At 33.1% G+C, this 25,861-nt stretch overlaps 1 protein-coding gene across 1 annotated transcript in view; it reads left to right on the forward strand.

Annotated features, from left to right (window-relative positions):
• The first annotated feature begins 27 nt into the window (after nucleotides 1-27).
• LOC149786154 (diacylglycerol lipase-alpha-like) overlaps nucleotides 28-25,861 on the forward strand; it is a 222,871-nt gene continuing 197,037 nt past the window's right edge. Inside the window, exons 1-2 of the mRNA XM_089976506.1 lie at nucleotides 28-263; nucleotides 6,039-6,250. Of these exons, the coding sequence (XP_089832632.1) occupies nucleotides 169-263; nucleotides 6,039-6,250 (307 nt within the window). The 5' untranslated portion in view covers nucleotides 28-168. The remainder of the gene's footprint in view (nucleotides 264-6,038; nucleotides 6,251-25,861) is intronic.

Raw genomic sequence — 25,861 nt, forward strand, 5'->3', positions numbered from 1 at the left:
CCAGTCTACAAACATTTAACGCAATTTCTCACAATTTCTCGTGTTATCGCGATGTAAATGCATCGTCTGTTAAAAAGTGCAGTTGTGGATATACGTGATAGGTATTTTGTCGTTTGATTTGTTTATTGAGTGAAAGAAAACAGATGAGGATATTTAAATCGAATAGTGATGCCCGGAATAGTTGTTTTCCGACGTAGATGGTCCGCTGGTTCTGATGACTTTGTCGTACCCGCCGTATTGCTGCTTTTTCTACATGGTGTGTGGTGAGTTCAAAATGCAAGATGCTTTACAGTATAGATTTTAAAAATTAAGATCTAGTTAGCTACATATATTTGGACCGATAGGAGCAAATCTCCCCGATCAGGTGTCAATTCTGAATGAGATAGTATTTTGTGATGACTTTTTAATGATACGGAACATGGGCGATAAATGTCGGGGTCTTACCGTAAACAGGATGTAATAGGCTCGTTTTATCAGAGACTTTCAACATTTATACCAAAAGTTGTTAATTACCTGCAGCACCAAGGGTTGAGTTATGCGAGCTTGATGTTGATCGATAAATAGCAGTGTTTTGTGAGAAAACTTATACTGTACAGTGTATACTGTAGTCATTGCTTTTGACGCACATCAGCACTTAGAACGTCGTTAAAAATGTGTTTTTAAAGATGGTTTCTGTTTACATAATAACATTGATCATTTGATTTGTTTTAAAGAATATACCGTCCTTTTGAGAAATTTATCCCATTCAGATTGATTTCCTTCATGTTATATTTCAACATTCATTTATTTACTAAAGCATGGAAGTAAAATATCTGATAAATTATTTGGTAGTCAATTTTAGCATGCTTACGGCCAGGCCACAGACTTGACGGAAAGTTCGTACATCATGTGTTTTGACACACTTCCCGTGATTCTATTTCTGCCCGATTCCCTGTTGAACATAAGATGTAGAGAAAAAAACAATATTTGGTGTAGCAACATGAGTATCACAGGATGCAAGTTTATTCTAAAAAAATTGCAGAAAGAAACTTGATTGAGCTGTTGTTAGTTCTATTAAGGACTTTGTATAATATTTGGATCTACCAGGTATATCCAGTTTTATTCTGATATGCAAATGATTGATTTGGGTTTTTGTGTAGGTAATACCATTTTTTTTAGTGTAATATACTATACATGGTTGCAGCAGGGGGTATATTTGGTAGGGGAAGACTGAAAGAATTACTGAATAAATATCAGTAATAAAGAAAGAACTTTTTACATACATTCTGATATATTTTATGTAATTTTATGTTAGATTGAGACAGTAATTTTTTGCCATGAATTGAACTTGAAAGTAAAAAAAATGGGTAAAGGAAAATTAGTATCTTTCAATGTACATACATGTAACTTTTATTTATATATCTTGCATATAGATTTTGTGAAATGGTTTGCAAAAACACAAATTGTATTTAAAAATGAAATGTTTACATCACATTTTTTAAAACAATTTTGCTTAACTGTAAAAATGACTTATACCAATGCACTTGTACATCTTTACACAGTATACCTTCATTAATATCTTTTTGAAATATATGACATTGTAGTTTACAAAATAGGTACTATAAATGAGTCTCTAAAGCCTATTCAACAAATCCACATTAAGATCTGTCCATGCATTGGGAACCAAATTTGCAAAACAGTAGGAAACCTGTAATCTTTGGTGGGCTAGGTAGTGAGTCTTTAATCCCCTTGTTGGTTAATTTCAGATTTTATACTAATATTATTATTGGGAATAGTTTTCTGAAAAGATAAAATGATGATATTGCAGGGGTAAAGCTACATTTGAATTTTAGGGAGAAGTGACTTCTCCTTTAGGATAGAATAAACCTGTTAGATAACTGTTGTAACTTCCCCAGAAAATAGTCTCACTTGAAGAGCTCTTTGGTGCATTGTAATCAGAAACCACGTTCGTAAATTTACAATCCCTATTTCCAGCGAGCAGTATCCCATTATCAATGTACCAACTCGAGAGCCTAAATCAACAGAGAAAAAGAGACATTGTTGTAGTGTCTGTTCCATTTATCTTGGAAAATCAGTTTCCCCCAAAAATGTATAATTCGGTCAAAATAAAAAAATATGTATGATAAAATAGAAAAATGAAATGGATAAAATTTAATAACTTTATGAAACTGTGTATAGCTTGTGTTTGCCAAGACTAATTATTGCAAAAACTAGAAATTATTTAACTCTTTCATTAATTCATTATTAAATCATTATCCATTTGAGATGCTCCATTTATTTATTCAGGGTGATATACTTAGCTAACAAGTTTGCATTAGCTGTTAGAATAAATGAATGTGCAAAAATAATCTACATGGTTAAGATCTACTGCATAAAAGAAAACAGTTATACAGAATTTAATACTAATTGTGCAAGGTTAATGTAGTAGGGACTTTTGATATGATTTAGCTGTTTTCCAATTTTATAGTCTTGTATGTAGTCATATTGAATAGAATCCACATTTCAAGAAACGAGTCTCGGATTCAGCCAATGTGGGTATGTGAGAAAGCTTGCCAGTAGCTTCTCGTGGGTCGGTGGTTCTTTCCGGGGTTTTCCCTGGGTTCTTCCTCCACCATTAATACTGGCTGCCATGTATAGCCTATCGTGTGCTGAAAAATGGCATTAAACCCCTACAACAACAAAACAACATTTCAAGAAATGTTCTGCTTCTGCAGTCCAAAACAATACAAGTAGAATCTTGACAGCAGAAACCTTATGGACATTAATCATTTGGTTTAACAGGTCTAGCTCTATGTTCTATGTAGTGAGAACAACAGGCATTTGTGTTTATGCAAATTAATAACTTAAGGACTTATAATTAGTTTTAGATTTAGAAAATGCTGATGATATTAGAGACAAGATAGTAGATTAAGTTTCTCTAATTAGCAAGAGTATCTTTATATAGATTTTAAAGGAATAGATATTTCTTACAATCTTTACCAGCCCTTACACATAAACTACATTTATTTAACATTTATATTTTGAGGAAGAGGTTAAAAGTGAGTGTGAGTCTGATCAGATATATTATAATCATTTATATATTTTCAAATCAACTTTTAGGCAACTCATTAGTGAGATATAAAATGTTTAGTTTAATGTAGGAAACACAGATATTTGTACCAGAAACAATAAAGCCAGTTATAGAAATATGATGTCAGGATGTCTCCTGTGAAGTCTGCTAGGCTGATAAATATGCAGAGGCAGAAAGGGTTCTCAACATTTGAGACTCAACAAGTCGCAAAAGCACATGATGCATAGGCGACTTTAATTTTATCATTCATTCATTCATTAGAGGGATCTTTTGAATTTGAATTTGGTACTGTGAAAAGAAACTATTAAAGAAATATGTAACCTAAAAATTTATTTGTTTGCTTTACCAGCGAATTCCCCCATATAGCTGCCTCCTACCCTACACAGCTACAACATTAGCAATTGCTAGCATTGTATTACAGCTACCATTTACAATGTTCTGCAGTTGTAAGATCTAGATCATTTCATTGCATGAAGTCTGTTGTCTGTTCATATGACAAGTTGGATGTCATCTTTTTTGTAACTGTTTGGTAATATGATCTCCCAAGTACAATAGGATTGGGTAAATAATTGGTACACTGTAGTCTGGGTAACCTTTTTTAAATATGCGCAAGTAGCAAGCAGCCTAGTACATAAAGCTAAGAAAAAAGATTACAGTCTTGGGAGTGATACCAATACAAGCTCATTACGGTGGTATCTAATAGATTTTACACCCTCCACAAAAATTGCATGCCTACTTGTTTGGTTGAAAAAGCTGGCTGCTAGTCTTTTACAAGTCCCCCAAAAATGACATTTTCAAGAAGGCATTCTGAGAAAAAATCAGCAGACAAATTACTAATACTGACATGATATTTTATGCTCTTTCAGTTGATGTATAAGTACATGTGTGTGATTTGAATTTTTAACATAGCTTTAAAAAAAAATCAGTTACATTGCTGGTGTCTGCATAATTGTGGCAGTTTATTGTGATGCCTAGAACTGGGGCATGCCACAGACATGTATCATCGTGTCCCACCAAGTCACTTTATCCTGACACCAGGCTGTATCGTGTGCTGAAAAGTGGCGTTAAACCCTACAACAACAACAACAATAACTGACACCAGGCTGACCAGTCCTAACACTAACCTTTTAAAGTTGATAATAATAATAATAATAATAATGACCTTATTTAAAGAGGGTAACACCATTAGCTAAGAACTAATCTACCTTGAGGCCCTCATACAAAGGAGTTTATTTATTTTAGCTGCATCTCTGAAGCCACTGGTTTGGAAGAATGAAATAAAGTGGGCATTTCTAACCTCAACTGGAAAACTATTCCAGAGCAAAACTCCAGAGTATTGGAAACTTTTTTAAAAATAAATCCTTATTTGGTTTGGGAATTTTATACTGTTTGGTAGACATAGATCGCAGGTGGGGAGTATTACCAGGTAGTCTATACTGGAATAGTGATTATTAATATTCAGGAGCACTATTATGGGATATCCTGTACATTAATGTGGCTTTTCTCAAATGGATTTTGTCTTTAATAGGTAATATTTTTAACCTACCAGCTAAATTTTCCTTGCTTTCTTTCAGGATTGATGTTAGCCCAAATGCTCTTTTTTGAAGATGTTCCAGCTTTGCTATGTTTTTATCATTTGAATTACCCCATACTGTATTACAGTAATCTAAATATGGTTTTATGTAACTGTTATAAAATAGTTTTCTGTGCCTTTCAGGGAGAAAATGTCTTATCCTACTGAGAATCCATAAACTTAAATCGACTTTTTTACTGATATGTTTGATATGTTCAGTCCATGATAAATTATTATCTACCAAAACTCCAAATAGTCCATCATGACAGACCATTTGCAAATTTTTATCCTTCATGTCAGACATAGTTCATCACTATCAGGATTTGTTTGTTTTTGCCATGTTGAGATAAGTAATATTTTATTTTTACCAGTATTTACTGACCATAACATTGCATGTGCACCAGTTGTCCAGTTTGTTTAGGGCATTCTGTAAAGAAATTTCGAGTTCATGCTTTGTGTTTTGGATGTCTGACAATGTTGTTTCATCAGCATAGAGATCTGTAGATGATATTGATTCCCTTAGTAAAAGTGCTGGGTCATTAATAAATAAAATAAATAGTAATGGACCTAGAATTGAGCATTGTGGTTCTCCATATCTAATTGTTCCAGGTTTAGACTGAACATAATTTATATAAACATGTGTTTTCTCACTTAAGTATCAAGTAAACCATCTTACTGTTTTCATCACATTGGTCGATTTTCACTTTCTTCAAAAGGATTTCATGATCCACCATGTTAAAAGCTTTCCTGAAATCTACAAACATAGATCCTATTATTCTACCTTGGTCAAGTGCTTGAAGCCATTTATCAGTTAGGGAAATCAAGGCAGTCTCACATGAATGTTTCTGTCTAAAGCCTGATTGATTAGGGTGTAACAGCAAGTGTTTGGTTAAATATGACATGAATGAGTCATAGACATGTTTTTCAATCAATTTTGACAAGTTTGGTAGTATTGAGATTGGTCAATTGTTATCAGCATCATCCTTAGAACCAGATTTGTGAATTAAGGAGTTACTTTTGCAGTTTTCTAGTTTTTGGGAACAGATGAGGTTGCAATACTTAGATTGATTATGAATGTAATGTTATCTACAGTAGCACAGGCAGAAAATTTAAAGAGTTGCAGAACAATTTGATCAAGTCCTGTAGCTTTCTTGGTATCAAGTTCACTGAGACATATTTTAACAAAAAAATTTGATACTGGTGGAATAGAGAAACATACCTCTTTAGAGATTTTGCTGCTGCATAACTTTTTGAGTTCATTAAAGTTGTTTTCTATCACTGGTTCTTTTAATTTTGTGGTAATGTTGGTGACATTTGGAATGTCAATATCATCAGCGACTGTGGTGTCATTTACCAGAAGTGAGTGAATTTTATTTGTATTTTTTTTTCCTCCAGGTTGCTGGCAATTTCTGTGATCTATGCACATGTAGAATTTAATCCACAACAGACATGTAGTATAGACCTGAAGAATCACTTACTGGGATACATAATCATCTTATCAGTATGTATAGTGCTGGAGGCACTCATAATGGGGGTGAGTGTGCGTGGTGGAATCCTGGACACCCAACCTCGAGCAAGTATGCAGTATCTGCTGTATGCAAGACTGGGTAAGGTTTTTAAATGCTGCAAAATCTGGATAATAAATGCAAGCTCAAAAATAACTCAGTTCAATTCAATATTTTCTTATCATAAGCATTTACATGCTTATAGAATACATGGTACAGATATGACAAATATTGTGTGGTTGTCAAATGCTGATGTGCAACTTTAAACATAAGCTCAGCATGGTAGTTGTCAAAAGTTGAAAAGGAGAGGATAGACAAATGTACTCAATCTTTGTAATTAATTGCTCCAAAAATAATAATAACCTTTTATATTTAATGCTTCGTAAACAAAATTTGCTAGGGAACATTATTGCATGAATGGTTTTTACCAGAAGTACTTCTGAATTAGGTTTATACACAAGCTAGCGAACGCAGGGTATACTAAAATAAAGTGGTATTCATATTCAAAACCTTGGTTGGCACAGAGCATGCAATACTGTTCACTTTACAGTCAATTGACCCATCACCAGTTGTCAGTTACACTGATGAATTAACTAATCAAAGAGTCTAAATTAGACACATATCTAGGCATTGCTTACATCTGCCATTTTCCTCTGACAAGCTGCTTGTGGCAATATTTATTTGGTTATGATAAATAGTTACAAATTTTGCTATGGTTTGTCGATTTCTCAATTGATTACGGTGAGATGTTAATGTGAGCTTTGTAATTCTGACAGTCAGTTTCAAGATCCTCCAAATGGAGGAGTTATCAAGATCCTCTAAATAGAGGAGTTTGGTTTATTCCTTTCCCAAAACATAGACAACAATTTTATGGATAAAGACTTTTGGTTGTGTCTACAATCAGTTGAATATAGACACAATTGATAACAATTATAATGTATTTGTTTGCATAAAAGTGTTTAGAAAAGCAGGTCCCATCGATAGCTTGAAGAAACAAAAAGATATAGAACTTGAAAAACATATGTAAAAATAACTGTTTCTAGAATATGGGCGGAGAACCCCCTAACTTTCAGGCTTTGATGTATTTTATTTTTTCTTGTATATGAAACAGTGAACCCCAGACTGCATTATTTTAAAGTTTGAAAAATTTCATATTAATGTTGGCTTGTTCCAAAAATAATGATTTATCGTCTTGATCTTTTTATGACACTTGAGTGACTCTTTTTTTTCTTATTGGGCTGAAGGAGGGGTGGAGATACAAAAATGAAAATAATAGTAAAGAAATCATTTACTTTTGAAGGCAGCACAAACATCAGCCAGATAAAATTAATAACGATAAGATTATATACTAAATACATTTGCATCTATTGGGGAGAATGTCCCTTTTATGTGAAAATGTTTTCAGGCTTCTTTAAAATTGTTATTATTTACTGAAATAGATCACTTACGCTATTACTGTGCAAACTGGAACTACAAATATAAATATCTGCTGCAGTATAATTTATGCAGCTTTGTAATTTTACATTTTTAAGAATAATACAAATAACTTGTAATCAACATATCACTTAAATTGAAACAGATTTCTTTGCTACATAGTGCAAATTTGTCGAAGGTTTAACGGGTCATGTCGCATAATTTGGTAGGCAGAGCAGTCTATCATCTTGCATAAGGTCAAGTCTGTTGCTTTTATATCTCCCAGTTTCAATTCTCAGATTATGGGAAAGCACTTAGTGGTTTGTCACAGCTGATAAAGGTTTATTGTTATGAAGCATTTGGAATAATCTTTGAAGCCGAAGTTGGTTTTTGTATGTTTATATTGTTATGTGTATTTGATTTAACTTGTATTTGATTTAATTTAATTATTTGTTTGTTAATTTTCAATTTTTTCTTTTATTCCATTACATGCTATTGTAATGTAACTTTATTTACTGGATTTGACATTGTCTAGAAATTCAGTTCAGTTCTGTTTGACCTGACTGTTTTTTGTAAGTAACTAACAATATAAACTTTTTATCTAATGCTGACCTAGTTCCTGACCCTGATTCAGAACCAGTAAGAGTTGTAGTAAGCAACTTTTAAAATTAAAAAAAAAAAATTCTTTCTTAGAGTAAGATTAATAAAGTTGAATCAAGGCCATACTTGTAGTACATGACAAATAACATGTAGCAGTTGTTATAAACTGGTTTTTCCAGAGGATTGACCCACATCTGGGCATCTGTTTTGCGTTGTAGCTATATTTATTACTAATGTTTTAAGAAATAATGATTATTCTTGCCTTAACACTGGAGCAGTCGGGTGTTTTTTATTGTGACCAGTTTTTGGGCTAATTATTTTATTTGATTTTAAAGAAAAGTGATTCTTTACCTGGGAAATACTAGTGTTTCTTATTAATTCTTGGACAAAGACATTTACCAAAATTTGCACAGAATTCAAAAACTATAATATCATTTTCTGTGATTCAGCAAAGAACTTTTGACACATAAGTATGATGCTGACCACAGCATACATCATCATCTTCCATTTTGGATTTCATCGGGATTTGAACTCAGTTTCATTAGGACTTTTTATTACTAAGACTTCTATTTTTTAATTCTTGGGTTATTTTTGGATTTGATTTGTAAAACCTTAAGTTCTTTTTCTCATTTTTACCTTGTTTTTTTTAGGGAAATAAATTATTTGTTAAATTTGATAAAGCTTGTTGTCTTCACTTTTTCATATGTTTTATAAGAGCCTAATTGCATAACAAAGAAAATTGGGTTGCTCATCCGTGATATATGAATTTTGGCTAAAATATTTTTTAAAAAGTTTGTTTTCTGAAATTTGATTTCCCCTAGGTTTTGAATTTTTTTTAAATCCCAAGTATTATTTCACATTTTTGAAATCTTTAGTGAAATCAACAGGCTTTTTTTTACAATGTCATCAAAAGTGGAGATCATTCTTTCAAATCCTACCCAGGAGCAGTTGGACTGTTTGATAAAAGATGAATTGATTCAACTTGCCAGAAAATATTATGTTTCAGAGACAAAAGCTTCTTTAACAAAGCAAGAAATAAAAAATATTTTGGTCCAGTATTTGGTGGAAAAGAATGTTTTGGATAAAAGTGCTTTGGTTTCGATCAGTAAATATGTATCAGACTCGGACATACAAGTAAAGGAACTAAAAACTTAAAATACAAGATGGAATTAGAGTTATTGAAGCTGGAACTTCAGAAAGATAAAGAAGAAAAACAAATGCAGTTGCAGTTGGAGAAATAGAAAGAACAAACATTTTTAAAGAAAGAAGAAAAACAAATGTTATTACAGAAAGAGGAAAAACAAATGCAAATGCAGTTAGATAAGGAAGAAAGAGAAAAAGACAAATGCAGTTACAGAAAGAACAAATGCATTTACAGAAAGAGGAGAAACAGATGCAAATGCAAAGATAGAAGGAAGATAGGGAATATCAATTTAGAATAAAAGAAACAGAGCTGGCAAGTGAAATGCACGTTCCCACTTTCAAGTTTTGATGTCACTAAGACTGTTAGGTTAGTGCCCCCGTTTAGAGAAAAAGAAGTAGACAAATATTTTCCTCAGTTTGAAAAAAATTGCTGAAAATTTGTAATGGCTATTAAGGGCTCAGCATTGGACTCTATTATTACAATGTGTATTTACTTGTAAGGCTAATGATATTTACAATTCACTGTCACTACAGCAAAGTGCTGACTATGATTTGGTTAAGGAATACATCTTAAAGGGTTATGAGTTGTTCCCTGAGGCTTATCAGCAAAAATCCAGGAACTATATACAAAGGAAGCTGGACATTAACTGATGTTGAATTTGCAAGAGAAAAGGTGCATTTATTTGACTGATGGTGCTTAGCCAGGAAAGTTGATCAAGATTACAAAAATCTCGAGTAACTTTTATTACTTGAAGAGTTCAAGAACTGTGTCCATAGTGACAACAAGACTCATTCAGTGGTGTCAGCTTGGTTAAAATCCCATATCTCTGATATCTAATTCAGCACTGGAACAACGTAAATATAAAAAAGTTGGAATCATTAATTATAATTTAAGTAACATTTTTTCAAAGTACAAATAAGCATCTCCATTGTCTTGAGTGCTTTATCAGCCAATGCTTGTTGAACTTTAGAGAATATTCTTTTGCTTGAGGAAACAAGACCAAGGTAATTACAATTTTCCACCACCTCACTGTTACTACCAGCTGTATTCCATACCTCATTTTGCCTTAATGGACTTTAGTTTTATCAAGATTAATGTTTAGATTCCATTTATTACGGTAGTCAGTGCTTTCCTTATCAGCTACTTTTACTTTACACGTGACTACTTAAAAATTAAAGCTGTATCCCCATTGGTGGAGGTCTGCCAAAATCCCCACATACATTGGCAACTCACCCTCCTACTTTAAACCTAAAGGAAGGCCTTGGTAGTCCTGTAAATCATCGATGAGCTTTTGTAGTGCTCTATGGTTCATGAAAATAAAAATAAATTGTTGGCAAATAATGCCAAAAATAATGGCAACTCGTCTAACTCTATATCAATATCTCCTGAAGATTTTATCTTCAATAAATAATGAAAATAGTGTTGAAGATAACACTTCACCTTGTATCAAACCTACTACATACTCAAAAAATGTATCAAACCTACTACATACTCAAAGAGGCATTATGACTACAGGAATAGGAAACACATGATTTTACTACACTGTGTATGGAACAAAGAACGTGGTGCCATTTACCCCTTGTCACAAAACCTTCAACCACAAACGTTTTCTGTAAACACTATTAAAAGCAACAAAGAGTGCATAACACCTTTTATTATATCCCCATCTTTGTCTCCGTTAACGTTAGATTGCCAGAATCATGCAGTATTTTACAAATACTGAACACTTTGATGCTGCACACATGTGCACGAAATGTGTGCCTAAAAATCACATAGTGTGTTAGGAACTACTTTTTAAACAAACCATGTACATGCATGTAGTAGACACTTTAGGTTTTGGTTGATTAGATTTGTTTGTGAATGAACTAAACAAGCTGTTTTGACCATTTGAAAGTGTAGATGATAAAGTTAACAATGTATTAAAAGTTCACTGAATCAGAAACAAAACTTTCAAACAAGCAAACGAATGGACATGATATTTGCAATGTCAGCAACAAACTTGAGAGATGCAGTAATTGAAAATACCATTGTGATAATTTAAACAGTTATTTAGGAGAATATTCATATCTTTTCGCCAAAGAGAATGGTTCAGGATAGGAACAGTGTTCTCAAGAGTCTATGAAAATATAGCATAGAAAAGCATATTGAGGCCAAGGGTATCACATGACTATCAGAAACGTACCTCCTTCAATTTGTCAAAATACTAAATTTGAGAAAAAAAATGCAACTGAAGGTTTTGTTAGGAAACTATTAGCCTCAGAGCCTATAAGCCAAGACAACAAAAAGTATTATTTTCACTGGCTAAATGGACATCGCACAACAGCTGCTGTAACTATTTTGATACAATGTTAGGCTAGTGATAGAAGACAGAGTGTATGATATGGGTCATAGCTGGGGTTCCTCCAACAGTGAGATGCAAGTGACAGAGCATAAACATATTAATTAGAATGGTAATAAATATACCTACATTTATGCATCTTGAATTTCCTCAGAATGTACTTTCTTAGTTCTTCAAATCCGACTGACATATCCTGCAAAACCTGATACACACTGAAACTGTACTGGAGTTTCAAGCACATTTCCAGCTGAAATCCATTCTCTTTACTGCACTGAACTGATCCAGTACTCAAGTCCATCATAATAAGAAAAGCAGAATTGTGTTGAATTAACAATTAAACAAAATCCATGCTATTCATTCACAATATGAATCTAAATTTCAATTTTAAGTATACCAAAATGACAATTCTTTTTTAAACTTCTGTCAAGCACACAACAAAATTCAAAGGTCACTGGGTGGATCTATGTGCGCATTAATGTTATTGTGTATTGATGAATCTATGGTTGTGTATTTATATTTTAATACAGCATAAATTCAATTACTTTGTTTCCTGAAGTGTGTTTTTAATAATTAAGCCTTAGGTTGAGTAAGAAAATGACTGTATAATAACATGGTTACTGCATTTGTATGGGAAAATATGAACTCATTTTCTCAGATGGATGCTGCATTCCCACAGGTTGTGCAGTATCCGTCTGAAAAAACTTGTTAATATAGGTTACAAATGCAGTAACCTAATATTATCTTGACTTAAATACTTACTTATTAAGCAATGTATAATACATGCTCCCATATGAATCTCCATACTTAATATTTGTATTGCAAAAATTGGCGCATGCATGTGTGCAAAAAAACAACAGTCAAAGAAATAAAACTTGCTCATCAGTGGATTGAACTATTTGCAATCATGTGATAAGTTGGACTGAATTTATTGATATTTTTTTCTTTAATCAACCCCTAGTGCTTTGTGTAGACACTTCACAAATAGTGTATATTGATATATCTCACTGTTTTGAAGCACATTTGTAAGATAAGTTGTTATATATATTTAATTTAATCGTTTGTTAGTTTTTAATTTTTTTAAATTCTATTACATGCAGATGTAATGTTGTCTAGAATAGAGTTTAGTTCTGACTGATTTTTTAAACTTTTTATGTAAACAACTAATAATAAGAGACATTGTATCTAATGCTAACCTAGTTCCTGACTTCATTTCAAAATCAGTGGCAGTTTTGGTAAACAACTTTTAAATTAATTTTAAAAACATTCTTTCACAGAGTAAGAATTGTTAAATTGAGCCAAGGTCATACCTGGACTATGTGATAATTTTCACGTAAAAAACTTCCATTTCTTCTGGAAGGTTGAACTCTTGAACTCTTGACCCCTATCTGGAAATCTGTTTTGCATCTTAAGTTAGCTTTATACCGGACAGTGATATTTTGTATAGAAGTAGTGAGTGGGTTTTAAACTTTTGACACATTAAGTTGAGTTGTTGTGACAAGTATGGGCTAATTATTTTAATTTCTTCAGATTATTGGATTTCAAGTGATTATTTTATCTGGAAATACTAGTACTCTAAATTAATTCTTGGACAAGGACATTTATCCAAATTTATACAGAATTCAAACACTGGAATATTTTCTGTGATTCAAAACAAGAACTTTTGACACTGCAGCACTTCGCTGACCACTAATGATGTCATCACCTTCCATTTTGGATTTCATCGGGATTCAAACTCAGTTTTACTTAGGACTTTTTATTATTAGGAGTTCTATTTTTTAATTCTTTGGATTATTTTTGGATTTGCTTCGTAAAACCGTAAGTTCTTTTTTCTCATTTTTCACTTGATATTTTAGGGAAATAAATTATTTGTTAAATTTTACAAAACTTGCTGTCTTCACTCTTTTCTGTTACTTTTTGTAAGGGCCTAGACTAGTAACAAAGTGCATAAAGCTAACCCTCGACTTATGCAGTATTTGAGTCCCCTAAGAGTGGTCACATAACCTGAAATTTTTGGTTGTATACTGCCTTTAACTTCCATTTACAAATCAAGACTTTTAGTTTTTAGACAAATAATTTCAATACTTTTTGGTCTTTGCAAAAAAAATTAAATAAAAAAAAATCATGAAATCACATTAGTGTGAAATTGGCACAAGTTATAATCACGTAATTTAATACAATATCATTCTTGTTGCCATTACATGGCTAGTACTTTTCTGGGAGGAAAACACCTGACCAAACAATGAAAATTCCATCCTTCCATTAGAGTGAACCATAATCTTCCATAACACTTTATCAGCCCTGCATGAGAGCCCCATACATTGGACATGTCTTACATGTATTATTATTATGATTATTATTGCATGGAAACAAATTCTTGATTGGATTAATATCAGCTGAGTTCAACCATGGGCAATTTTTGGGAGCATATTCTGCTTTGCATAAGTGTTTGCTTAACCCTTATTCATATTTAAGAATAGTAGGTTAAGTACATCAATTACTTTTGCCGTTGTAAAACAGATGATAATAACCACTGTTTCCTGTAGTAATATGATAATGGATGACATGCTCCATAACAAGGTCCACTTGCATCCTTAATCTTTCAGTTGTTTGAAGTAATGGGATTATGTTGATATCAAACAACAATACTTCTACCATATTTTACCTGTGTACATCTTGCACCTGTACTGTAACTGCAAACAAAAAGTCTCAGATCTGCCATTGCATCATGCACCAGCATATTTATGTCTACCAAGTTCATATTTTGAAATCATAATTACACTGTGTGTAAAACCAACACCCTGATCTTCAGGCACATACTGCACCTTTTAGATGTGAGTCTGTCTTGCATTATTTGTACAGGTAAATACAATATTGTGGGATGTGACCACTTTTGTGTCTCAAACCAAAATTTGCTAGCAGAATTTGCTAGCAGATTAGGGATCCACACTGCTTACTTGAACACATGGATGGATACATCCGTAGCCTGCTAATGTATTAAATAACTGTAATGTGGTCCCCTCATGATTGGCCCCCATCTGGTATCCAATATACCATAACACATTAATCCTGGAGGTTTTGTTGTTTTTGTCTGAAATTCAAGTAGGAAACACATTTCGAAAGCTATTTCTGAATACATCCTAAAACACCAACTTCCAGGTGATCTTCCAATAACATACTGCCTAGTTGTGTTAGAAACATCATTTTTCATTGGCTGTTTTGCTCGTGCATGAGCAGTAGGGTAAAAGTTGGAGTTCTTTTTTTTCTCCCTTTTTTTGTGCTTAATGGACCTATTATTTTCGTATCGAGACCACTCTTTATTCCAGATGCCCATCTTATCCTACTTTTTGCAAAGGTTCATCTGTCTGTTTGCAGTTCATACCGGTCTGCCTTAAATCTGAGACCAAAAGGTCTAAAATCCAGACACAAAATTGGATTCTGACCATGGGCAGATTTTGGGTAGAAAAAAATCAGGTCTAAAAAATGAGGTTTTTCCCTTTGTATTTTGTAGTGCAACTAGAAATTCCAGATTATTTGGTATCATTGTAGAGCTACATATGTCTACCTTTCTATAATACCACCCACTTTAGTGTATCATTTATGACCTAGATGCTACAGAGCTTAGCAGTAGGCTACTACCTCCCGCCACGTTAACATCTCACCAGGGGTTAACGTGTTAACATATTAACCCCTGGAGGTTTTTGCCATTTTTGCCTGAAAATCGAGTAGGAAACACATTTTGAAAGCTATTTCTGAATAGACTCGAAAACACCAAATCCCTGGTCATCTTTCAATAACATACTGCCTAGTTGTATTAGAAACACCATTATTTGTTGGCTATTTGACTCGCACATGAGCAGTAGGGTAAAAGTTGGCCTTTTTTTATCTTTTTTTTTTTTTTTTTTTTTTTGTTGCTAAATGAAGCCATTATTTTTTGTATGGAGACCACTCTTTATTCCAAATGCCCATCTTATCCTACCTTTTGCAAAGGCTCGTCTGTCTGTTTGCAGTTCATACTGATTTGCCAATAGATCTGAGACGAAAAAGTCTAAAATCCGGGCACAAAATGAAATTCCGACCACGGGCGAATTTTGCGTTAAAAAAAAGTCGGGTTCAAAAAAATAGAGGTTTTTCTATCTGTATTTTGTAGTGCAACTAGATATTCCAGATTATTTGGTATCATTGTAGAGCTACATTTGTCTACCTTTCTATAATACCACCCACTTTAGTGTATCTTGCATGACCATGACGCTACAGAGCTCGGCAGTAGGCTACTACTTCCTGCCATGTTAACTTGTCACCAGGGGTTAATGTGTTAATCAGACTTGCAATGATCCGATATGCCTTACACAGATATTGATATACTGTACAGTCAGAAGATTGCAATAACAACCTTGAACTGAATCCTTAAAATAAACCTTTTGAATACCTTTAACACATTAAAATCATTATTCATGTTTGCTGCTTATCTAAGTGATTAGCTTGCAGTTTTGTTCTATTACATCATCTCACTCCTTTCCCTTGTGTCCTGTTTGTTTTGGACTGTAATTGCATAATTCTCTTTACTATAACCTGTACTGGTTTAAGTGCTATTGATAGTTTCAGTTCATGGAGTTGTTTGTTGACTCTTCCATTCTTGCACTGTTGAAATGGAATGGTTTAATTAATGACTGTGATATTACAGACTTGCATTTATCTTTATAATCAACAGGTGAGTGGATTGAAAGTGAAATGCCAAACATCCCATCACGTTAACTATTAAAATTGTACTTGTAAGGTCTGTGTTAGAAGGGTGCAAGATATGTTGTCAATAATTAGACCGTGTATAAATAATCAAGATTTGTCCGGCTGATTGCAAAGAGGATAACATCTTCGGCTGTATGGTTATTTTTGGATGATTAATTATTTGATCTTTGGATAAACACAGAGTGTATCTTTTTGGAAGTTTTATTTTGAAATTGCCAAGATTTTACCAATAAAGCTGTCCATAAATTTGTAATATTCTGCATGCTCCAGCATCCTAGTTTTCATTCACTTCCACATCAAAATGGTGTAAAATTAAAGTCAGGGAACAAAGTTTGCAAAGAATATTCTTCTAATTGTTGCAAAGAATTGCCTGGATAAGATTGTTTGGGTGTTTTGAAAGATCTTTCCCAAGTTGAGTACTTAGCCATGGTTCCTCAAGCTATTGTGTCAGATCAGTCATACATACAGCCTAGAACCAATCTGATTAAAATCAGTTCTTTACTGTCTTACATGAAGATCTGACAGCGACTGCTTAGGGGTCATGTTCTCTTGACCTTTGACTTAGCCAATGGAAATACAGCTTTCAGAAATTTGAAAGTGAATCAAATTGTTCAGCACACATTGATGCTCTTCAGCCATACTACTCAGTCACCCAAATGCAAAGGTATAAGACTTCATCTGACTGGCTGATAAAATGAATGATTATGGTCATAACATAGATCACCATAACATAACCCCTAAGCAGTCACTGTCAGATCTTCACATAGGACTGTGGAAATATTGTGCCCAGAACATACAAGATTCTGTTTCATACACATGACCTCATCATAATGCATCCATTGAAAAAGCTCCACTTGGAAGTATTTCAGTTATCAGGCAAGCAATGGACAACAAACTTTCTGATATTTTATGCTGCATTTGGAGACAATCAACACAGTTGCAATAATCAGACATATCTCCAGTGATGGATCTGTTTTTATGACCAAAATCAGATGTATCTGTTTTGCTCATTGGTAAATTTTGTTTTGGAATTTTCAACTACACTCTTTCATGATGGATAAGGATATAGTACTATCAATGCAAACAAATCTTCTATTAGCACATTTCTAGTTTTGTCGGATGGTTCAATACCGCATCAGACTTGACATTCAATGCAGACCTGTTTGAATCAGCACCAACCCAGCATTATTAAATTCATTTTTGTGAGCCCAGTGATTTGCCTTTTTTTACTGTAGTATGCTTCTGTCACATGATACTCTCTAAGCATCGCATGGGATCCCTTTGGGTAGCAAAGGTTTAATGAAACAGGAAAATTAAATGGTACTTATCAAGTTGAAGTTTGATGATAATTTCATTTAACCTGTTTTACCGCTAGTGTCCACACACCCTCCCAGTGTCACATCTTGTGTCCTGTGACCTATCTGAAGACTGACCAGTCACTTGACCTGTCGATCATTTTCTGTGATCCCTAAGGGTACTACAGATTCAGTGAAATTACCATCTGACTTCAATTTGGTAAATATTGCTTACTTTCCCAATTCTGTGTTAGTAGTTGGTAATGTTTACATGAAAGCAATGAATGAATTTCAGTTCAGTTACTATATAGCAATACTGTACATGACTTTCCATAATTTCATCCCATGGAACATAAGATGTCCTTTAATTAATAGCATGTAAACTTGAAAGTTATTTAATATTTGCATTTATGAATTATTGAATGGCTGCAAGACAACATGTACGTGTAAATAATTAACTTTGTATCTTCAAGATCATGCAAGAGTTTAAAGTGCCAGCAGCATTACTGAAGCATATTAGAACCACATTACTCAGGGATTTTCTGATTTCTGAAGACATGAATAATTTGCTTCATGTAGTCACATGGTTTATTTAAATGTTTGTCCTTACTTCTAAACAGGGTCAGTGGGATCCCATTATTTTTTGTGCAACTGGCAAGATTTTAAGATCATCATACTTTGAGCTTAGTTCATTTATTTGAGGTTTCAGTTTCAGTTTACATGAAATGACATTACAAAAGCAGTGGCCTTTTTGCTAGGTTCATAACATCAGTGCATCTTGGAAAACAGGTACTGATTTAGCAAATAGCTATATTTTGATGTTGGCTTTCACATGGTGTTTCCAAGAGCTGTGGTAGCTCAGCATCAGATTTGTAATCCAGAGGTCCCAGGTTTGATACCTGTCCAGGCCAATATCATCAGTTGCCCCTGTGTTATTGGGAAAATCACTTAACTCCCACTTCTTAAGCATGATATAGACAATAATGTGATAAAAGGACTGTAAAATAGTCTTTTAATAAAACAATCCTATAACTCCATGAAACAGTGAGATTGTAAGATGATTATCACAGTAGCACCTGCAAGTCCACAGGTTTTGTCGATTGATGATCTCTGGACTGAGTACTGTGGTAGAATATAAACACTCTTGTTGTAACTCAAGATCACAAGTTTTATGATCTCCAATAAAAAAAGCAATGATTTTTCCAAGCAGTTAATACTTTCTGCAGGCAAGATTTTCCACTGTGGTTCTTGGACATGTGATCAGAAGAATGTGGATTTAATGCCCACCATTGCCAAGATCAGCCTGAATTGGTTACTATGGTGTGCCCTGATGGGAGATTTGTGTTTCAAGAACACATTTGTAGTTTTCTTTTCATTAAAAGAATTCCCTCGATGGCAGATTGTTAAAAAAAACCAATTAATGTGATCAGGAATATGGTAGTATAGTTACATGTACCAAAATAGATTTTAGTAGGAATTTGCAAATAGTGATGGGAAGTGTGCACATTATCATTAGTCAAATTATGCACCAAATGATATCATTAGAGTCATTTGGTTCTTGTTATTGTCTGATTCATTTTGCCACTTTACAGCAAATTATGTTTGGATGTTAGTAACTTTACATTTTTTTTAGTTGACTATTTGTCCTGCATGTTAGTAACTTTGTATTTTTTTTAGTTGGTTACTTGTCCTGTAAAGTAAGTAACTTTCAATCACTTCCTGCACCAATATTACTTATTCTATGCTGTATAGATTACTTTATCTGCTTACAGTGTCACTCGTCCAGTAAGATGAGAAACTTGAAATATTGACTTACCTGTTTTCAGCCTCCACTTGTCAATACAGACAATTGAAATTTTGTTTAAACCCAGTTTATAAGGCAAGGAAAACAAACTACCGTATATACTCGTGTATAAGCCTGTTCACTTATAGGCCAACCTCCCCAAACTGAACAGGTATAAACACAAAAAAGTGCATGACCCGCATATAAGCCGACCCACAACTCCAAGACATCTCAAGATGCACGAGGTAAGTTTTAAATGCATTTATTTAGGCAAACTTATAGTTTAAAAAATACTCTTCGTGAACATGTAAATTCCGATGGTTATGTGCCTTGTACAGTTAAACATGCATACCTTTTTACAAATATTACCTCAATTTGTAGGATTGCTTATATCATTGAAAATGAGTAACTCGTGAGCACATGGTACAACTTAAATGAAGCATCTATTAAGGACTAGCTGAAATGTTATCTGGAAGAATGCAGTTTGGTTGAAACAATGAAGCAAAATCTGCATCTAATATGTTTGTGAATAAATAAGGATTTAAGTGACGCTAATTGCACTCTTTCCACTGTGTAAGTTCTTATGTCACTTGTTTAGGCTCGAATAAACAGTAACACAAGAAAGAGTGAAAATAACAAGCTTTGAAAAAATGTAATAATTTATTTCCCTGGAAAAATTCTGTAAATATGAACTTACAGTTTTATAGAATCAAATCCAAAAATAATCCAAAAATAATCTGAGAATAAAATTTTAGTCCTAATGACAAAATGTTTTACTGATTTCACGTTTGAATCCCAACGAAGAATCCAAGATGGAGGACAATGACGTATGCTGCAATCTGTAGTGTTGAAGTCTACAGTTCCTTTTAGAAACAAGAATTATTTCACTCCAGTTTCTGATAGCTGAATAAATTTTATTAAAAAAATCTGTCCTTGTTCTACAGTATTACATGAGCACACATATTTTCCAGAAAAATAATGGAATTAATCCTTTTAAATCCAAGTAGTTTGAAATAATTCCAAACCAAGTAATTTGAAATAACTCCAAACAGCACAACATACAACTAACAGTTTAACAGCCCAGCTTCTACTGAGATTATTTCTCCAAAACATGGGTTATATGGGCTTTCTAAAACATAAACAAGGGTCACGTGATCATCTTCTGGAAATTTATAGAAGCAAGTACTTGTTACAGATCATGTTTACCCAGTGTGACCCTGACAAAAACCAATCATTTTTACTCTAAGAAATGAAAAAATTGTTTATATCTTAAAGACAAAGTCCCATCATGACCTTGGAAACAACCAATCATTTTAAAATAAAATAGAACTTGATTACGAAGGTTGCTACAAATTCAGAAACAAGGTCAGGATTTAGAGCAACACCTGGTGTTTATAAACTAAGAATCAAGGTCAAACTATTTTCTAAAAAAAAGTATCATCTCTAGTGAATAAATTTACATTACAATGTCATGTAATGAAAAATAAACAAATTTAAAACTGACAAACAATTAAATTGAAATAAATATATATTAAATCAGATATAATTAAATCAAATATACATAAGAAAGTACTGTACATTATAGTTCAGCCAGGTCTCCCAGGTAGACTCAACTGGCCCACGAATTATGAATTCTGTATTTACCTTTATTTAATTTCATGTTGTAGAAATCAGAAAATATACACATGCAAAATAATAATAATAGTACTTTATAACAATTTGATAATTATTGGGTCACTGAAAGTTATTTCTTTAAACATGCCTATGTCTTATGACATGGAAAAAATTATTTTTTCATGTCCCGAGATTTACAGCCATTACATTAGTCAACAAAAAGACCTAAAAACTGTCAAGTTTAGACATTGGCCCGCAGATAAGCCGACCCCTCCCCCTACTACCAGGCCTTTATTTTTTCCTAAATTATTCAGCTTATACACAAGTATATACGGTATATAAGAAACAGTTCTAAAAGGTCTATCACAGGGTCTTCAACTATACATGCCACCAATGGTTTTCTCCTGGGTGTTTTATGACATTTTCTGCCTTGCTTATGAAATTCATTAACATTTTTTGCTTCATTGCCAGCAGGTAATCAGTGTAACTAATGTTTTCCTGATAACTGTTAATATAATAACAAATAATTTGAGTAACATACAGTTCATAGCCAAGGTGCCAAGAACGTGACACCTAATCTGATACATACATAATTCTTTGTTTAAAACTTGGAGGAGTCAGTGATTTCTGTGCAAGTCCACTTTGAACTTAGTTAGAACAAGATGTTTATTTCATTGTATTGTATCTCTTTTAGAATTTTTCTCAGTGTATCTTTCAAAGTTTGACTATTAATTTATTGATATGTAGTTACTAAAAAGAGTTTAAAAATTTATTTAACCATCCCAGCTCAAAAATGGCTTAATTTAAGGACTATTTTGTAATTATAATTTTTTTTAAGTCTTCAAATGTGTCAATATGTATGGCATGTAGGTTGATTACTGTGAAAGTGGACATCATACAAATTATCAGGTATAAAGTTACAAAATGAATCATTGAAGCAAAAATTATTTATTTTATATTCCTTGTTAAGTATTTGAACATCTTCACCTGTTATATTTTCTCCTGTGGAACTAAATGCTAATATTTATTTGGAAAAGTATATCTTCCTTACATTTTGGGGGGCAAATTTCAATTTTTTAAAAAATTTAATCAGCACTATATGGCCACTATTGTGTGGGCATGCTATTAAAACACACACACACACACACACACACATGAGTAACTGTTGGTGTGGAGTACTATGAAGGAAGATGGGAAACTTAAATGTGTGTTGCATATTTGTATGATTATTTTGTATACATAATGGCCCTGGAATATATCAGGTATATATCAAGATTTTATGGATAGATTGTGAATAAAGTCAGATTGTGAATGAAGTCAGATTGAATGTTTTTTAATAAAGTAGCAGACGTTAGGCCATAATTGTCAATGGCGCATTCTCTTCAAGGACACAGCTATAGTGTCCTCAAAATGCATACAAAATTACTCATTTCTGTGGGAATTTTTAGGTCACATGTGCATATTTGTCAGTCATAAGTTATCATTGACAGTGATAACAATCCAGAGCATTTGATAGTTAGATACTTTACTCTTTGATTTGGAACTAGTTGCATATTTGAAAAATTTGATGGGGTATTTTGTGAACAACGCAATGCATGAACTTATGACACTGATTGAATCTAAATCACCAGGATGTTAATCATGTCTTTTAGACTGCATCAAGCTGCTTAGTAATCAAGACTACCTTAGGGTTGTTCGGGTCTAAATTGCGCAATTTTCTCACTGATCATGCACTAGCGTACCAGGTATGCACAGAACAGGTCTCATAGCACTTTCTATTGATTGAAAAACATGGACTGAAAGGAAAAGTTATATTCTGAAACCTTTTGACTAAATCCTTAAAATTAAATAGTTTGCGTAATATGCATTTATGAGAATATTTATGCATATTTAAAAAAAATACTTGTCAATGTTACCATTTTATCCTGGCTTTTTAAAATATATTTTTTTACCATCATTTATATATTGTACTACCATTATTATGGTTTACATTTAAGAATCAAATCAACAAGCTGCTTCAAGGAATTAGACAAGAGCCTTATTATAATTTGTTTTTCTTCAAACGATGGCATTAACCTCAAAAAGAAATGTAGCAATAGAATGTAAATGTTGACTATTTTGTCTGATAATCATAAAGTAGTAGCCTAAATATTTTCACCAATTTTAAATGACAAATTGCTTATTAAATCAGGATTAGTATTCGTATTTAATTGCTGAATAATACAAGGCTTCAGAAGTCAAAATATGAATATATTTCTTTATTTTCCAACTTCAGATCTGACTTTGTGGTTCTAAATTAACATTTAATTTTTTAACATAGTTCTCAAGAGCCTAGAGTTCTGCATCAAAGAAGCATTAATTTTTTTTAGTATGCACAGATCTTAGTGTTTGTGTGTGATCCATCTTTTTGATAATTGGTATTTGCAAAGAAAATGGTCAGGAGACCATCCAAATCCAGACTGTAATTGTAATGCAGTAGTCTTGTTAGAGTAGATTTGGCATCACAAAGAATACTGAGTACGTAGGATTCTAGAAATGAAGCATTTATTAACAATACTTAAATGACATCACTGCTTTTTTATTTTTACATGTTAAAGAAGCACTACTGAGTCAATTTTCTAATTTTATCTTTACTTTCATTTTTTCTGTTAAATTCAAAATGTTGAAGAATGTTGAAATTAATGTTGTGTTCGATCTAAAAAGGCTGAAAATCACACCGAAGATGGTAAAAATTGTATGTTATTAGGGCTCTCCTCATCTAAAAATAGAGCTTGTTGACATGTAATACGATCACATGCCAGATTAAACTGGTAAACTAGAGCCCAAGTAGATGTTTATGCTTTACATTCATTTATGTGATAACAAAAGAGTATACACTGCCCATGGGATGCAAAATTTAAATACATAGTACATGTAATGTATTAATTCTCTTGGAACTAAAACACTTTTTCTATATAGTTTTAGAGCAGTGGATAAGCAAATAAATTTTTTGTGTAATTGGATCATGGGGGTCATCTCAAGGTGTTACTGATTGAAGGTTTACATTATCATATCTCTCTCTCTCTCTCTGTCTCTTGTAAAATAAAATAAAAATTAAGACAAGAAGAACATTTTAATAATTAATGCTACTTTTAAATGAAGATATTAACTGCTTTTAGTTATATGTAGCTTTCCTGCTATATACACGTATACATACACATCTCACAAATATGGTCCCCTTCTGGAAAGGCCACCAGTTTTATAAGGCCACTTTCCCAGTACAGAAGGGGTGGCCATAAAAGAGGGCAACCACTGTATAGTTGATCCTGGTTTACCCTGTACAGTAATTAGCTTTACCAACATCTGTCAACAATATCGTTTATGCATTATAACATACTAGTGGCTGTACTTGAGCCTAATCTATACCATACATAATAACTCACAGGTTTTACCAACATCTGTTAACATGAATGTTTATATAATAGAACAATTTGGGCCAACCCTGCAAGTAACTGGTTTAACTAACATCTGTCACCATGATTGTCCATTGTTTGTATTAAATCCAGGTCAACCCTACATATTAACGAGATGTGCTATCATCTGTTAACATTTTTGTTCATATAAGGCCAAAAGAAAAATAATGTTTCCCATCTGCCGATCATCCCTGTTTCTCATTGGAAACTCTAGCACTTTTCCCCCCATGGTAAAAAAAAAATATATATGTTTTTGGGGCCTAATAGAACAAGCAAGGTGACATAATGTTCAGACAAGTTATTAACAGGTGTGATCTGCCCATATGAACTAGGTGATCTTGAATGTGAATGACTAAGTTTGTTACATCTTCAAAGACTATACATGTAGATTGAAGCCAGTTTAATTAAAGTGTGGTAAACAGGTTTATACCATCAGGATCTTTGGCGAGTTTGATTGTGACCTGGTACCATGCATATTATCCATGTCTCACTCTGCACCATTTCCATGAGTAAAGTGCCTCTTCTATATTGATTTCTGGGGCAAACATATCTTAAAAGAACAACAAAGTTCACAAACTTGACCCCTTTACTTTTCATATTGGCATTACTGATTAATGTAATCCTGATACCTTAATTGTAATTTAAACCAAGTAAAATTCTTTGTAAACACATTAACATGTTGTAAAGCCCTCCCCCCTTTGTAAAGGGTGTGGGTTGATTAGCAGATTGTATTTTCTTTCAAGGTGTCCACTTTATTCAGTTCTCGTTATCAATGAGATGATTGCCCTCGGTGTTATTGCCTGGATCGAGTAAACTTATAGGTAGAATAAATAGAGATCTGAGCAGATATATAGAACAGAACAACTTGAGCCCTCGTACATTAAAAATAAAAATTTAATCAATTACATAAACAATGGTGATAATACAATACATTAGGAAGATACACTTCCTTTTGGAATAAATCGTTCACCGAATCTCAAAACACAAATGTATGTATAAAAATAGTTGATTTGTTATACTAATAGAATTAGTTCATCATACGATCAAGTGAACAATCAAGGTCCTTGCCTTGTACAATTGCATAACCTGCATATCTCTGGTCCACTCCAATTTCACTGTAGCTGTTCCCTGTCCTTTAACCTTTTTCCTTTCTTTTTCTCTCCCATCCTGTTTACTGTCTCCCCTCCTTTCGGCCCTCAAACTTTATGTAGGTAGGTGGATATGTAAGCATGTAGATACGTCGGTACAATTGTACATCTGAGGATATGTCTGAAAATACATCTGAAGAGCTATTTTCCCCTTTTAAAATAAACAGAGAACCAACCTAAATT

The sequence above is a fragment of the Sinohyriopsis cumingii genome, chromosome 12, assembly GCF_028554795.1.
Source record: "Sinohyriopsis cumingii isolate HCF-2022 chromosome 12, ASM2855479v2, whole genome shotgun sequence".
NCBI lineage: Eukaryota > Metazoa > Mollusca > Bivalvia > Unionida > Unionidae > Sinohyriopsis > Sinohyriopsis cumingii.